General features: G+C 33.3%; 2 protein-coding genes across 2 annotated transcripts; both read right to left on the minus strand.

The window, feature by feature from the left end:
- Window positions 1–1,749: 1,749 nt before the first annotated feature.
- On the minus strand, window positions 1,750–3,682 carry LOC145606991 (transcription factor bHLH91-like). Its single transcript, XM_081662791.1, has 3 exons — window positions 2,969–3,682; window positions 1,940–2,398; window positions 1,750–1,845 (listed from the first exon to the last, which is right to left on the minus strand). Exons 1-3 carry the CDS (start codon window positions 3,680–3,682, stop codon window positions 1,750–1,752), a joined length of 1,269 nt encoding a protein of 422 aa, XP_081518917.1.
- Window positions 3,683–11,138: 7,456 nt separating this feature from the next.
- On the minus strand, window positions 11,139–15,550 carry LOC145607654 (glucan endo-1,3-beta-glucosidase 8-like). Its single transcript, XM_081663245.1, has 2 exons — window positions 14,671–15,550; window positions 11,139–12,493 (listed from the first exon to the last, which is right to left on the minus strand). Exons 1-2 carry the CDS (start codon window positions 15,006–15,008, stop codon window positions 11,389–11,391), a joined length of 1,443 nt encoding a protein of 480 aa, XP_081519371.1. The 5' UTR covers window positions 15,009–15,550; the 3' UTR covers window positions 11,139–11,388.
- Window positions 15,551–17,724: the final 2,174 nt, after the last annotated feature.

Genomic DNA, 17,724 nt, shown 5'->3' on the forward strand with positions numbered 1-17,724 from the left:
GAATTTGGGGAGGGGGGGAGGGAAAGGGAGAACTGGAGGGGAAACGTGGAAAAAAGTAAGGGGAAGGTCATTTTTAAAGTCACGTGACAAACATGTGTGAGGTCAACATCTGAGAAAATGGCCGGATTCCTACCTCAAGGTCCCCTAAACAACAAAATGGACTTATAAGGTCCTTTCTCACCACTTGAAATTTATAAGGTCATCCTTCCGTACAAATAGGTGAACATATATGTTCATTCATTTCTAGACAAATTTTTCTTATTGTTTTATAAATTTTCCTTATTGTGTGTAGTATAGCTACTACTTAATCGATAGCTATCTTAGGGCTTGTTCTCTTCAGCTTAATTTCATTTCAATTCAGTTCATTTCTGTTCAGTTTCTAATATCCTTTTCTCATAAACAATTTAGTTCAGTTTAGTTCAGCTTAGATATTTTCGATTCAATTTAGATTAGTTCAGCTTAGTAAATGAGAACAGACCTTTACTCTAATGTGAATATACAGGGTAATTCCAAGTTTCTCTTCTTGATAAACAAGAAGGGTTTCTCATGAGGGTAAATTTAGAATAATTAGTTGACGGAGTGAACCTGACGTTACCCCCTTTTCAACTTACCCCCTTTTCCAATTCACCCCTTTTTGCAATTCACCTCTGTCGTGATCAAGTACCCAGAATCTAGTTCCCACCTCCGGCGATAAATCGTCAAAAGCGGGAGCTAGACCAATTAGACGTGTCGATAAATTAAAACAACGGCCAATAGTAGGAGTAAGCTTCAATGGAGGAAATTGAGTTTAAAAGGAGGAATTCGAACTTGATGACGGCTTCAATGGAGGAATTCAAGCTCGATGATATATAGCTTCAATGGAGGATGGTCGCCCTTACCCTTTGGGGTTGACCAGGCCCTGCCATAAATTTTACCTTTTCTTATTGGGTTTTTCGTTTGATTTTGGCGGCGAAGCCGCTTATGTTTGCCGCCGATAATGGTGGTTGTTCCCGGTGTAGACGAAAGAGGAAGATGATGGTGTCGGTGGGGACGAAAGAGGGAGGTGATGGTGGAGGTGTTTGTTGTCGGTGGAGGTGGAGGTGCTTGTTGTCGGTGGAGGTGGAGGTGAAGACAAAGCTGCAATGGAATGCTACTAACGTCACCATCTAACGGCGTCTTCAGTAGTCCACGTGATTTGCTTCAGTGGAAGTCACAGTCAGCATTTATCAGCTTTAAAAACCATTTGTTTACAAATCCCTAGGCGTTTTTATTACACATTTTCCATTAGAGAAACACTTTTTGTTTCTCAAGAAGAGAAACTGGGGCTCCCCCGAATATACATGTATTAACGTGAATTTGTTCAAGTGTTTGGCTAGACTATTCTATGGACACCTTTTTCTAATTTTAGCCTAAAATGAAGCGCCAAAGAGTCCATACTAGTATCAAAAAGTCGAGTCCATGGATATTCGACGTGAGACGAATGAAGGAGGTATGAAGAGACAAAGAGCAAAGATTGTGCATTAAACTATTAAATAGATGTTATATTCCTTATAAATTCAACCATTAATTTAAGTAGCATCGAATTAGATTAACAAAACACTACTAAGTACTCTGTAGCATCTAACAAGATTAATTAAACACTACTAATTTATAGAATACTGTTGTTGGTAGAAAGAAAATACAGGCAACAAAAGAGTAATTAAGTTGGTTAAATAAGTAGATTAGTACAACAATTACTGTTGTTAATATCTTAATCACTAATTTGACTCCTTAATCAGCAACAGAAGCAACACCAGACCCTCTCTCCACAACTTCTATCAGCTTATTAGCAATAGCACTTGCATACACTGATGACCCTTCACAAATCTGCAACAAAAATTAACCAAAAAAACACAAAAAATTAACCACAAAAAACAAGCAATTAAACCCATAATTAACCCAAACTTCTTGGCCTATTCACCTTAGTGTTGAACAGATAACTGTAATAGTCCCCAACTTCGCCACCAGCTACATGGCGTAAATCCAACTGAAGCTCATCAAGAGTCCTAGACACAGACAGTAAACAGTTGATCTTCTTTCGCTGCACTAGCTTAATGGTAACATCATCATCAACAATTCGAACGTCGACTTCTGAGTCCTTCCACTTCCTCTGAATCCATGAGCTTCGGAGTTGGATGGCTATCGACCCGTTGAAATCCTCCTCCGGTTCGGGTTTCACCACGGCAGCTCCATCGACACCGGTACCGTGTTGGTCCCCACCAACAGGGGTGTTGGTGTTGGTGTTGGTATCATCATGAGTTTTGTGCCTTTTCATTTTTGAAATTCTTTTTTTGTCAACCAGGATTTTGAGCTCTCCCACTGTCCTTCTCAATTCATGTATGTGGTTTATTGCATCTAGTACTATGGATGCTCTATCAGTCTACATTCATGCATTTCAACAAACAGTTAATGTGCAAAACATAAAAATAAAGAAATAACATACACTCCCTCCTTTCTGAAATAAAAATAGTCATAGGTAATGTTATTTGAGCGAGTAATTACGTTACTATAATATCCACACGATGAAATAACCCACTTAAAGAAAAATAAAATCCTATTTGAATAAGTAATTAAGTGACTATTATATCCACACGATCAAATAACCCACATAAAGAGATCAAAATCCTATTTGAACAAGAAATTACATGACTATTATATCCATACGCCGAAATAACCCACATGAAGAAATATAAAAATCCTTCGTATCAGAAAAAATAATAATGTAGATAGTGCAATTTCAACGAGTAATTACATGAATATTAAATCTGAATGGAAGATTAGGCGCAAAATAATCACCCACACAAAAAAATTATACTCGTAAAATAATTCGCTATTTCGTAATATAATAATCATGTTGACAGTGTAATTTGAACGAGTAATTACTTGAAAATTAAATCCAAACAAAAGGATATTAAAAAATTCAACCTTAAATATAATAAGTAAATTATACCTTGGTTTGGTTGGGAATGAGTTTACTGAGATAATCATACTTGTCATTGAAGTTTCTCCTCCTTTGTTTTTCAGTAGCAGAATTCTTAGGGCTCTTATTATTACTATTACCAACTTTCCCTTTTCCTTTCCTGAATTCAAGAAACTGGGTATCATCTTCTTGGTAAACTCCATCAAATCCATTCACATTCCCAGTATTATACTCATGATTAGGATGAAACAAAAGCTGATCTCTCATCATAAAAGCAGAATTCTGAGGGAACAAATTAGGATCATAAGAAGATCCAGACCCGGAACCGTGTACCGGGTAATCAACCATCATAGCCGGGTTAAACTCCCCTAAAAACCCGAAAGCGGAAGGCGGTGGTGGCGAAGAGGAGGAAGCAGTAGCAAAGGAGGAAATGGGTAAGTGGAGAAGTGTAAGAAGATCAGTTGTAGTAGTAGTGTGATGGTGTATGTTTTCAACAAAATTGGTGAAACCCATTTCAGAATTATGGTCCCAAGTAGTAGTATTGGGATCATAATGTGAATGATTACAAAGATTATTATTAGGGTTTTGGAAATCTGATTCTTGCAGAATTGTTGTGATAGTACTTGTCTTTGTCTCATAGGATGAAAACCCATTAATTGCAGCAGCAGCAGCAATTGCAGCAGGTTGGTCATCAGGGTTGTTGTTGGGGTCAAAGCAAGCAGCAGATTCATTCTGATTATACATTTTCTCTCTCCTCCACCTTTTATGGGCTTCTGTCTCTGCACAAGATCAAATCTTTTTTCAGTGTAAATATTAAAAATATAAAATAAACTGAATAAAAAGTTGTTGATTATCAACACTTCTGCATAAAGTTACTACTGTTTTGATCTATTTCAGGTAAAATAGAAGGTTTATGGAATTATGGATTATTATATATATGAAAATTGATATTGAATAATCATATTGTTAGTATAAAAGAGCTTACCTTTTTGTTTGATTTATTTCAATAAATGTGTAATAAAAAAAAGTAAAAAAAATGTTGAGAGTGAAGTATGAATTTCAGGGAGATAAAAAAGAAGATTTGTCCTGGTGTAAGGAAGGGGAAGGAAAGGGCAGGTTTATATTTGTACTTGGTTAATTGTGATAATGTGGAGAGTAAATGGTTTTTTTTTTTTTTTTTTTTTTTTTTTCACTATTTCCTTGTTATTCTAGAGCAAGGCTCACTTTATTAATGAGATAAAAAATATATATATGTGTATAGTACTCCATGGTCTCAAAAATAAATTATAGTACTCCGTATTAATTAAGTAATTTTGTAGTTGTTATTTAGTGATTTTTCATTAAATTTGGTACATACACATATTGATTTTATTACGAACATCACAAATTCTCAAAAAAAAAAAAAAAAAAAAAAAAAAAAAAAAAAAAAGGCAGGTGTACATTAATTTATCAGGTTAAAGTTATATTAAAAGTAATTAAATTATCTGTTTCAATAAAATAAAAATAAAACTTAAATTATCCTTTATACAGCAAAAGTTATTATTTTCTATTAATAAATTTTATCTTACAAATAACTTATAATGTATTAGATTAATCATATTAGTCATTATAATATGAAACCACGTATCCATAAGAAATTACACATTAAAATAAAATTCTAACAAACGACAAATCAAAAGTTATCCTTTAAGTGATTAAAGTAACTATAAAAGTAGTTGAAGTTATGCTCGAACTGACCGTTTTACAATTTAAGGTACACCCGTGGTACACAAGACTTAGGACATGTTCGTTCACTTCAGCTTAATTTCAGTTCAATTTAGTTCAGCTGTAATAAGTTGAGTTCAGTTCAGCTCTAATTAATTGAGTTCAGTTCAGCTCCAATCAGTTCAGCTCCTAATTTTATTCTCTCATAAAATATTCATTTCAGCTTTATTCAGTTTAGTTCAATTCAGTTCAGCTCCAATCAGTTCAGTTCAGTTTAGTTCAGCTTCAATCAGTTCAATTCAGTAAATGTGGACATGTCCTTATTTTACGAACATAGTAAGCTAGCTGAAGCGATTATTCAAATTCCATTCTCTGTTTATCTAGTATATATAAAATTGATAAACTTGAATTTTCTCAATATTCTTTTGTTTTTTATATTTTTTCTAAGCCTTGTGGAAATGGAATGTTGTACCTTCATCTGTTTAGACTTCACTCTTTATGCAAGTACTTGTATTATCCTAGATGCAAATTTTATTTATTTATTTTTTTTCTTTAAAGGCAAGGAGAATGTACCATTCTAGGAGGAAAACTCACACAAATCTGTTCACATCCTTAACTAATAGCCAACATCCTTTGGGAGTAAGAGGGAAAGGTATAAGAAATTCAATTACCTCCTCCAAAGTGTTTCTATGGGGGATTATTCGTTCCTACAACTTCAAGTCATGAAATATTATAATCAACACTAGGTCAAGTATAATCTACTTCCTCCGTTAACTATTATTTGCAACAAAGGAGGTGTTCGCGGACTCTTAGGCAAAAGTTGTTTGTGAGTGTAAAATGGAAAGAGAAAAAGTTGGGTACATGTGATGAGGACTGAGGAGAGAGATAGAGAGAAATGATAATCCAAAAAGGAAAGAAAACATTTGTTGCACATAATAGTTAGCATCCATTTATAGTATATGTTGCAAATAATAGTTAACGGAGGAAGTAATAAGAATAGTAGATAAATTGTTCACTGGTATGTAAATTTTTACTCCCTCATATTTTTTTGTTCTTTTTATTCAAGATCTTTGTAATCCATATGACTATATGAGATAAGGAAAATCAAAGAGAATAAAAGGGTTAAAGTTATTAAGCAGTAGTATTGTAGTAACAAATTAATAATCCATGTTTATACGTATTGTGTGAAATGCCACATAACCTCGAGCTCATAATACAACCGACCAAATTTTTATTGAGACAATTGGGACTAAAATGATTGGAAAATAATGGAGTATGATTTTTCCCTCGAAGGAAAAAAAAAAAAAAAGTTTGTGTGATTTTGGTATATTGGTATATAATATTGTGTTTTTCACCCCTATTAAATTTGAGGAAGTCCCAGTTAATCAATTTGATAAACAATATTTGTTTATCAAATGGCAAAATTGTAAATAAAATAACATAAATGTCCAGTCATCATGGCATTTTCGTAAATATATCAACAATAGTGGGACCCATATTTAATAAAAAGTTGTTGATATATTTACGATTTTGCCATTTGATAAACAAATTTTGTTTATCATATTGATAAACTGGTATTTTCTGATTTTTAGCTTTATTTTTATTTTTTTACGTTTTTTTTTTCTTGGTTAAGAATATAATTTGGATTATTGTAGCACTAGCATTACAATATCATAGAGGTACCCAATCTATGACAACTAGTTAATGTGATTCCCAAGTGGCGGATCTAGAGGGTACACAGAGGTAATATTGTACCCCTTTTTGAAGGAAAAAAACTAACAATTAGAAAATGGAGCCATGCATGGAAAGATGAAGGTCATATACTGATAAGTGTCATTTATGTCGCTATTTTTAGGAGTTTTCTTGTTAGTTTTTCTATCTTTTTACTTGGTTTTAATAACGTTTTACTACATTTGTCATGTTTATGTGTGAAATGTCGTTATTGCTCAATTTTGGCTTTTCTTGCATATTTTGGTGGCTTATGACATTAGATTAAACTTTATTGGTTTACTCTTATGTTTAGGAACACTTGGATAAGTTCATTGCTCAAGATTGAAGAAATATAAAACATAAAAGAACAAGTAATGAAGAAATGTGCACTTGATTTGCAAAGATCATACTTCAAATGCCTATATCTTTTGATCTACAAAACATTTTGGGGTGATTCCAATTGGAGATGAAAGCTTATCTTGAGAGCTTTCCAACGACAGGTCATATGCTCAATTTCGATGTAAAACGTGGGAGATATGCTCATTTGAAGCTGAGCAGTTTGCCCAGTCCGCAACCAGGAGCGCCCGCTCCTCAAGGCCGCACGCCCGCTCCTCACAGGGTGTGCAATTTTGAAGTTTGGCAGAAAGTTTGGAGCGCCCGCTCCTGAGGGGGTGCACGCCCGCTCCTCTACGCGCTGCTCGACTTTTTGCGGAGCTTCCTAGGCAATTTAGTAAGGGATATAAATAGATTTTTTGCTCATTTTAGAGGGGGGAATTCATTTTTTCAGTAGTTTTAGGTTAGTTTTAGGTTTTTAGAGAGAGAAACTCTCAAATTTTGGAGAGAGAAAGTGAGAGAAACAATGGTTTTTATGGATTTTGGATAATCAAAGGAGGAATTTGATGATTTGAAGATCTCCATTTTATATCAATGAGCATTTCTTACTCTCTTCTCTCTTTATGCTTTATTAATTGCTTTGTTAATCATGTTTAAGTAGATTTCATTCTACTAGGTGTTGAGTGAAGCTTTGGTATGGTTAATTGAGTTACTTGAGATAAATTTGATGATAATTGTGTGATTAAATTGATTGAATTGATGATGGCATGTTGTTTGTTTTAGATTAGATTGATCTCCTAAGATAGCAAACTTAATTGCATGTTAGTTCTAGTTTGACAAGGGATTGTGAATTAGAATTTATATATTTGATTGCATTTTGGGTAAATTTCTTCTATGCACCTAGTCAATGAGGGATGTAGGCTAGGAATTTGAGAGATTACTCTTGAGTGTAATTAATTCTCATTTTAATTCTTTCTTTGCATGATTGATTATCAAATCGATTCCCATTAACTTGTTAATTATTCAAAGTGGAACTTTGCCCCTAGTAGACTTTATAATATCTTGATCTTTATATGTGTGTTAGTGTAGTTGTAGTGTCCACTATCCATAAACCGACTTCGGCGTAGCTTAAGCATTAGATCGAGAACAATCCAACATTACCGTTTCTTGTGGTTCGACTCCGAACTTACCACTAGACTTGTTTAGGGGTTAGTTTAGGATTATAATAAATTTTGTTTGGCCGTGAGGAGGTTAGTCAACGACCTAATTTCCCCGCGCTCATATACCCATATATTTTTATAAAAATGTACCATATACCCTTAATGACCACGAGATAAGTGGAGTTTGATTAATTATGCCACGAAATCACCCCCGGATACCTTCTCTTACCACCAAAACCACCACATACTGCGCCCTCGCCCTCCCCTAACCTCTGAGACCACCGCAAATCTCTAGAATCATGTATGTGCGAATAGTTTTCAAGGTTTGGAAAGGAAATCTTTGGTGGTTTTGTGGGTAGGGAAAGGGAGGGTAGTTGGTTAGGGGCCGGAGGGAAATTATTTGGGGTAAAGAATGACAGAGCTAACATATGTTAGTCTATAAGGGTATCTAGTGCATTATTTAGAAAACTTGACATCACATGGTGTATTTGAAAGCGTTTGGGGGTATATGGTGTAAAAATAAAAAAAAATAAAAAAAAAAAACTCGGGGGTGTATGATGATGAATCAACGTGACATGGTATCGGAACCAACGTGACACAAAGGTCACGGGTTTGAATCTTATCCTCTCCTCCTTCAAAGTGGAATTAATTTGCGCTAGGTATGGCAGCGCCTGTGCTGCATCCACATTTCAAGCCTAAAGGGTCTTTCATGTGAAGGGGAGTGATAGAGTATATAACTGAAAAAACCGTAAATATAAATTATAAAAAGTAGGTTTTTAAAAATTATACATCGACAAATTCTAACAAGCACTCATATGATTATGCTCAATTATACTCGATTTGTCCCAAATTACTCGCAATGTGTTGACTTTTTGCTCTATTTACACATCTCACTTTGACCATCTTTTTTAGCTATTATATAAAATCCTATGTAATCATGTAAGATGTTGTTGGTCTATTTTAATGTATAATTTCTTAATGTAAATTTTTTATTGCTTTTATAAATATTGTAAATAAAAGACATCGACGGTCAAACATGTACATCGACGACAAGTATGTTCAGTCAAAATGTTACAATTAATATAGGACAGATGAAGGGCCTATTCATATTTACTGAATTGAGCTGAACTGAACTGAACTGATTGGAACTGAACTGAACTGAACTGAACTGATTGGAACTGAACTGAACTGAACTGAACTGAAATGAATATTTTATGTGAGAGAGAAATTAAGAGCCGAACTGAACTGAACTGAACTGAACTGATTGGAACTGAACTGAATTGAACTGAACTGAACTGATTGGAACTAAACTGAACTGAACTGAACTGAAATTAAGTAAATGTGAACAGACCCGAAGTATATATATATAACATAAACATTGGTGGAGGTAATATACTTCGATATAATTAATATAATAATCAAATTAAAGTAGGACTCTAAAATACGGAGTACAAGATAAAATTATAACAGAAAATCTTTTGTGAACCTGGTCCACAATAATATTATTGTGGATCTAAGGTTTATACACACGTAACTGACATTATATTCAACATAGTGACCCCTAATTTATTATAGTAACCTTATTTTTAATATGGTAACCGTTTTTAAAACTTGTGTGACCCTTAATGTAATTATGAACATAATGTACACCACTATGTTAAATAGTGACCTAATTTAAACATAGTGACCTTTATTATTCGTATTGCCCAAAATTTCATTATAAAAATTAACCTCTTATAGTTTTTTTTTTTTTTTTTTTTTTGTTTTTTTTTTTTTTTTTTGAAAGAACTTCTTATAGCTTTTATAATGTCATGTCACACTAACTTTTATTTCAACATAATAACTTTTATTTTGATATAGTGACCTTTTTTATTAATAAATTAAAACAATCATATTGTCTCTAATGTTAGTGGTCCACAATAAATTAGTGTGAACCATATTCATTTGAGAATTTGTAAAATTTCGTCAAAAAAAAAAAAAAAAAAAAAAAAAAAAAAAAAAAAAAGAGAATTTGTAAAATTATATTGACGACTAGCAGCTAATTCATGCAACTTTAGAGAATGTACTTGCCACTTTGCCAGAAATTAGTTTAGGTTTTCAAAGAATAACAGAATTCAAAGGGCAATGAAGTGGGGTCCGATGTTGAGCAAGAATTCCACACAAATTGACAGCCTTAACTAACTCTCTCTCTCTTTAACCGTTTAGAGATTCTTTCGAGAAAATAAATAAGCTTATTGTTCACAACAAATATTCATTTTCACCAAAAGGGGGAAAAAAACCAATATTCACTTCACCCTCATCTATTCCATTCAACTAACTTTTATCATCTCCATTTTTTTTTGAAAGAATCTCCATTTTCAATTAATTGCGACAATTTAATTTTTATATTATTTTTATACTCCGTACTTATTTTGAATTAGTCTTTATGTCTATTTTCATCATATCAATTTTTTATATTCCTTAATACGAAGTAGTGTATATAGAATATTTGTATACTATGTCAATGGTCAAAATTGAACAACATGTTTATCAGACAGATTGTTACAAATTTACAATTAATCTGAAACGCATATTAATAAGTTACATTTTTTACCCAAAAAAAATAAAAAAATAAAAAAATAATAATAAAAAAAAGAAGGCATTTTATAGTATTCCCTTAAATGTTGTAACAATTGCACCTTTTAGCACTTTTTACCCTCTCACCTTTTTTTTTCACCCTTTAGGCTAATCCGGATTCGGGATCAGTTTTGGGTGGTTAGGTTTCAGTCCCCTCCCAAATGTTGTCACGGGGGATCGAACACAGGTGCTCCCTACCAAGTGTAGTCTCAATCACCACTACATCAACATCCAATTACATGTTATTATATATTTATATTTATATGTAAGAAAAAAAAATATATATATATATATATATATCTATATAAGATCTTGTTAAATAGACCTCATTACATATCTTTATATTATCCACATTTTAAATTTTTTATTATTACATTAAAACTTGCATGGGGATGCTTAAATCTCCTTCATGTTGCTATATTTCAAGGAATTGGAGGATGTGTATGGCTTGGGGCCAAACTAATAGGGAAAGAAAGTGCACTCTTGTACTTCTGTGGCCAATTTAAATTAAAATTTACTCTTGTTAATGCAGATTTTATATTCCAAATAAGATTGACAACATCAGATTTTAATGAATAAATAAATAAACACAATTACTGTGTTCAACATTGAAGCAGTAATCAAACAAGCAGAGATAATCTGGCTGTAAAAATCGCAGTTCCCTGCATAACAAAACTGTAAACCTAGCCAGTCAGAGCGATTCTCAAAATACTTCGTATGATTTATGAACAACTGACATGTAAAGACTAGGGATGGAAGCTACTGTATTTCATAGCCCCAAATGATGAAAAACTCTGCAACCAAAATTCTATACAAACACCAAAAAAAATTTACCAAGTTTGGGCATGAAAACCTCTGATTGTACAGACGAAGCAATCAAGCAAACGTATAGTAGCAAAGAATGGCATTACCACAACATCCACAAGATCAAACTCTAAAAAACAGATATGTGAACACGGTGATAGTAAAGCACGCTGCTGATGCAGCAGTCCTCAGACCAGAGGAAGCTATCTGGATAGTAAAATTGCAATTTCCTGTCGAGATATTCTTCATTGTTAACCTTGCCAAACCTCCAAAGTCGCAGGCCTCAAGTTTCTGATACTGAGTCTGATAGTAAACATTGAAGGCATAGGACACGTTCCCGTTTAAATCCATACCGTTACATGAGGATCCATACCCAAGAGGTGTACAATCAGCATAAGTGCATGCGAAATTAATGTTATCTCCTAGCTTGCTTAGATCCTTAGCATTCGGGTTAAACTCACACCATTGATTCTCAAGATATTGGACATTTCTTGCACCAATGAGATAGATTTCCCGGTTTTCACTGGCAAGATACATGGGGAATTTTGGCTGTCCGTCATACCGGAAAATTCCCCAATGCCTCTCAAATGACCCAGGTCCGACACTTTTTGCATCCTCATCAAGGAGCCCAAACAAGTACATTTCTATATATCCGGGCCTCAATGGAGTACCAGTGTTAGCTGCAAGTCTAGGCAGGAGGCCTCGATAGAATTTGATAGCATTGTCAATATTGGCATTTATATCACCATCCGTGGGCCACCCAACCTCTCCAACAATTATTGGCATAGTCCCATACCCTGCTGCTTTTAAGGCCGAAACCAATGTATCAAAGTTGGCATCAAAAACATTAGTGTATTGGATCCCATTATCATCAAGAGGAGTAGCTCCCCCATCAAAGAATGCATAGTTGACTGGAAAATCGGGGTTACCATACAGACTGAGGAAAGGGTAGATATTGACGGTGAATGGTGCATTGTTTTGGCTCATAAATTGGACCATCTGGGTCATGACATCAGCGATATCAGGTCTGAATCTTCCAGCAGAAGGTACAGGATTGGACTGTGGTGATTCGTAAACATCAGCATTTAAGGGCACAGTTGCTTTAACTGAGTTTCCTACCCCAGCTTCATTAAGAGCATTTTGAATATTTTGAAGGGCCGGCAGAGTAGCATTCTCAAATGTACCATTGTAGGTCTTGAGAAAAGGTTCGTTTCCAACCGCCACATATCTGCAACCGGTAAAGGGTTTATTGTTGCAGAAGTTTGCACATTCTAACACATCAAAAGGTTAACTAACAGTTGCATATGATTTGGCATGCACAAGTTCTTGTCCACTAATCAACCATCTCTAGATATTTGCAAAAGCAAAACCCAGTTATTTAGAATATTAAATGAAAATGATCATCAAATAAGATTTCTAGTACTTCGTATTTATGTACAAAATGTTTTCTGGTCCTCATTTATACATTTTATATTTCGAAAAAATTGGACAATAAAACATAACAGTGCCCACATCATGAAAAACTACTTTAAGCATAGAATGTGTACAGATATAATCTAAGACAACCTACATTCATGTGCTTTTACTGTCTGGGTCATACTACAGCTACAGGCACACTAGAATTTGTCAAAATGTTTTATTTCTACATCATTCATTATTGATTTCCTCTGTTATTTTCAGTCTAGCAAGAAAAATAAGAAAAATGAAAAAAAAAAAAAAAAAAAAAAAAAAAAAAAAAAAAAAATTGCCCTAGGAAGTGCATGTAATCATTACTTTTCTTAGCTCTATCACCTTTATAACACTGGAAAAGTTTGAGAAGCTTAAGATAAGCATGAATACAATCACATGCCAAAATCCCACATATATTATCCTATCGACTGTTCTTTCTTATGAAGTGCATGTATAAAGCATCAACATGTCACTGCCACAGTTAGTATAATCAGTCTAGTGGGAATGTAAAGAGAATATGAAGATAGCAACTTACTAGAAGAATAGGATAAAAAATGGTTCAACAAAAATATAGAACAAGAATAACATGACTCATATGAGAGCAAACTAGTACTAGACCAAAAAATTGTACAGATGGATCCAGAGCATAGCTCAAAGTTGGTAATGAAAATGTATTGGATCATAAATATATGATATATCAGTCAATCATTTAACTACCCTTAAAAGGTTTCCCCTTGCTCAATAATTATTATACCTTATCATTAATTTCTCCACGGTACATAACACAATCACATAATGACCTGTTAGCAAATATAGATTATAAAGTTGAAGGTATAAAAAGAGAATTAAGCACTAATAGGTAACATGATGTCCAAAATTCACATCAAGGTAGGTTTGTACATGTAACGTTACCCAAATTCATGAAAGGTTAAGAATATCCCTTATCTACCCAAATGATATACTGAAATTCATTTCTTTGAAGCATTCAAATTCAGCAGGCCTAGTCATTACGACTTTCTTAAAAATTAGAACCAGTTACTCCACTTTCCTGTCTTTCAACGCCCTTCCCCCGGCCCCTCAAAGATGAGAACCATCACCTGTCTGCTCTATCATGGTTGCTGCTTATACATGGTTAAATTCCTCTGCCATTTCCACTCAACCCTCCAAATTCAAAAAATTTGGCCTGCAAGATCAATTACATCACAGCTAACATCCAAACGTAACCTCCAACAAGATATTCCTATTCCAACTTCCAATAAAATTCCAAAATTTTTGCGGTTCAATTGGGTGTACTCTGATTGCTCACCACTAATAGTAAGATGATGTTGCTAGAAAATTGGTCCTTCAACCACTATCCATATAAATCATCTAATTCAATTTCAATTGGGGATGGATTAGTCAATTAGGAAAATAAATTATCTCCTAGTTCAATCTTGTGAAACATTGTATTTTGGAACTCCCCCGTACTTCTGTAAGTCGAAAAACTTTGTAGGCTTGAGTGTTAGTTGATAATTGCATAGATTACTTTTTTGTGAAAAAATCAATGCACACAATCACTTTAACAAAAGTTTAGTACCTTTTCCATAAACTTTTTAAAAGGAAATTAAAAAGTAATCCATAAAAGGCAATTTAACATCAAAAATGAAAATAGAGGTAGCTCAAAATTAATGTGAATTTTGGAGTAAGCTCAGCACAAATTTAGTGTAGTGAAGTTATGGTCCAGGAAATGAAGATGTTTTAAAAAGATGAGCTAATAAGCACAAATCACATGGCAATTGGCAAGTGGATGAAATATAACATCCCACAAAATGAAGAAAAGGGGAACACAAATTTTGCATTTTTATCATTTTGGATCAAGACAAATTCTTTGTCACAACCCAGATAAACAGGACAAGATCTACCAGCATATTCTAAAGGGTTAAAACAAGGGAAATAAAATTTGATTACACAACTCACTTGATGTTGACTCCTCCTTTGAAATTGTAACGCACAACATTGCTCCGAACCCACTTTTGAGCTTGATGATAATCAAGCATAGCAGCCAACTCAGCATTAGGAATGGCAACCATAACTTCAATATTAGTACCAGTGAGCGCACTCAAAGTAGATTCATCAGCATCAAACAACTTCACCTTTTGAATACCATTATCCTTTAATAGCTGTACTACAGTACTAAGAGGCAATTTGTGATTAGCTTGAGTTCCCCAATTGACTCCGAGCCCTTCAACCTTACAAGCCCTTAATGATACCCCGATTATCAACCAACTTACAAACAACAGCCACTCCTTTTCCATCGAAAACGAATGTTATCTATGCATATAGTACTAGTTTTATGGCGGCGCCAAAATGAATTTATTTTTAAAAAGTCAACAGCTAAAGGTTAAAGCCTCCTATCCAAAGAAAAGAGCAATTGAGAAGGTATAGATAATTAAAGGACGATGCAGAGAATGGGACAAATGTCAAACAGATACTTCTCAGTTGATTATTTGTGAGCAGAAAGGAAGCCAATCAATGAAATTCAAAGAGGCTTCTTAAGTAAGAAGAAATATGAAATGGTAAAAACCCCCTGGATAACTAGAGAGGTTGACTATGATCAAATTATTGCAGAAAAACTGCAAAAGCAGGGAAATGCAGAATACCCAAGAGGGTGATACAGGATTACAGTAAGATTTATGCAAAAGTGGAGAAGGGAAAAGTTCACTAATCTGAAGAAAATGAAGAGATTTTGTAAGTTGTATGTTGTGTGGACAAGATTGAATGGTATAGAAAGCATCAAAGCAATTATTTAGTATGAAAATGAATTGATATATTCCCCTTCCTGAAATGGACGAGGACAAACATATATGACTAATAAGAATTAATGTTATAAACTATGAATAGGACAGCATATCAAAAAGAGTATAATGATGTACTTGCCTAGTCAGCTATCTACCCTAAACCCAAACATCATTATCTTAGGTGGGTTGGTTAGAGTCTTTGGGGTTGAACCGAAAACTTGGGATCGAATATTGTCTACATCATTGCCTCTACGGCTCTCTCTACTATACTACAACAATAACAAAAATAAATTAATATATAAAATAGGATTCCACTTTTTATTAGGTTACTTACCTGTAATAATAACTCAATCAACCCCTAAAAGTTGGCAGCCATATCTTCTTTCCTAACATATCCAAAGAAAAACCATAATGTAAAGAAGAAACACAGTAGAGAACTGGTCCACTTGATGGTCTTTTCAACTATACAACCACTTCTAGAAACACAAGTCAAGAATAATTTATAGGTAGTTTAGTGAAGTTAATAAAAAGCTTTTCAAACACGAGCAATAATCAAAAGAAATGAAATTTGGTATTTACTGTACAAGTTTAAGCTGCTCATCACACATCAAAACCCCAAATTAAACCACGAGTAGGCGGTGTCGGAAGCAGTACACCTGAGTAATACAGGTTGATCTCAGCAGGGTGAGGAAAGGGTGTTGATGTCACGCCATTACCTAGTTGACAAAATTAACAACTAACACAACAGCAAAGGAGCAAAAACAGAACATTCTTACAAAGTAATTAATTAATATAATTGAACTACCAACTATCTAGCCTCTAACTTAATATATTACTGGAATATTAGCACTTATTTGCATGTTATGTCAATAATTAATAGCTATATAATCATGAGCAAGTCAATAAAAAGTAAAATTACAACCATAATTAGAGGTCATAATCAACAAAAATATAACCCATAATAAGACTGAAAACTACATATAAATAATAACACCGTAGGTCCAAGTTTAGTTGTCATATTAATAGTTCAAATTACGCTATTGACGTGACTATTAATTCCAGACCGAGCAAAAAAAAAAATCACAAGAACAGTATTTCAGGGGTTTTCTTTCAAACTTTAAACATTAAACAACAAAATTTATACTGGTTCTTTGTACAACAAATCAAATAAAATTCAATGTTACTCAGTTCAAGAACACAATTACAACGAAATTACTTTCACAAAGAGCTAACAAATCACTATTGTATTCTAAAATTAAAATCCCAAAAAATAGACTGTGATTTGCAATCAATGAAAAGATAAATATCGTATATAATTGAAATACTGAAACTAGAATCAAAAGTTCTGTAAAATTGAACTCACTTGATATATGAATAATATGATTGTAGTGTTCATCAATAATTGAACAAGAACATCAGATAGTGGCTTTTATGGATAGAGAAGTGCGGGAAACAGATCTGCACCTTTTCGTTGGTAATTTCTCTCTCCAAAAGTAATACAAGTAGAATTTACCCACTGTCATGTGAAAAAAATATAAATAAATGTAATTGTAGAAAACTTTGGGTTAAAAGCTTATCCAAGATAAAAGGATAATAACTCCCTCCGTTTTTAAATACTTGCTTTTTCAATACTTGCTCCATTGCCTTATTTGGAAAGGTTTTATAATATTTAATTCATTTTTTTCAACTAGTGGACCTAATTTTATTACTTTTACTAGGTTAAGTCCCGTGTCAGGCACGCTCATTTTTAATACTTATCATTAGTTTAAGACTGCTATTTAATTATATAAAAAAAATATATACCTAATTGCAAAATAGGATGAAAGTTCTGTAATTACAAAAAAAAAAAAAAAAAATCAAAAAATTTATAACACTAAAGAAAACAGAGAGAATAATATATGCACGACTAATAAAAATAAATATAAATTACATTACATGTTATAGATAGATTACTATTATTGCATATATAAATAATATAAATAATATCGAGATATACTTATCAAATAGAAAGTGAATTATTATTGTATAGTTTGTATTAAAAACTTCTCTAAGAAGCTTTGGCCAAAAAAATAAAAATAAATAAAAAAATTAAAAACTTTTGGAGGGAAAATTTTTAACCAGGAAATGATATGTGTCATTCATGGTTTCGCCTTTAGTATAAAGTTATAGATAGATAGATTATAGATTCTCTAAGAAGCTAGCTTTGGCCAAAAAAATAAAAATAAATAAATAA

Source organism: Chenopodium album, chromosome 23 (genome assembly GCF_948465745.1).
Source record: "Chenopodium album chromosome 23, dcCheAlbu1.1, whole genome shotgun sequence".
Lineage (NCBI taxonomy): Eukaryota > Viridiplantae > Streptophyta > Magnoliopsida > Caryophyllales > Amaranthaceae > Chenopodium > Chenopodium album.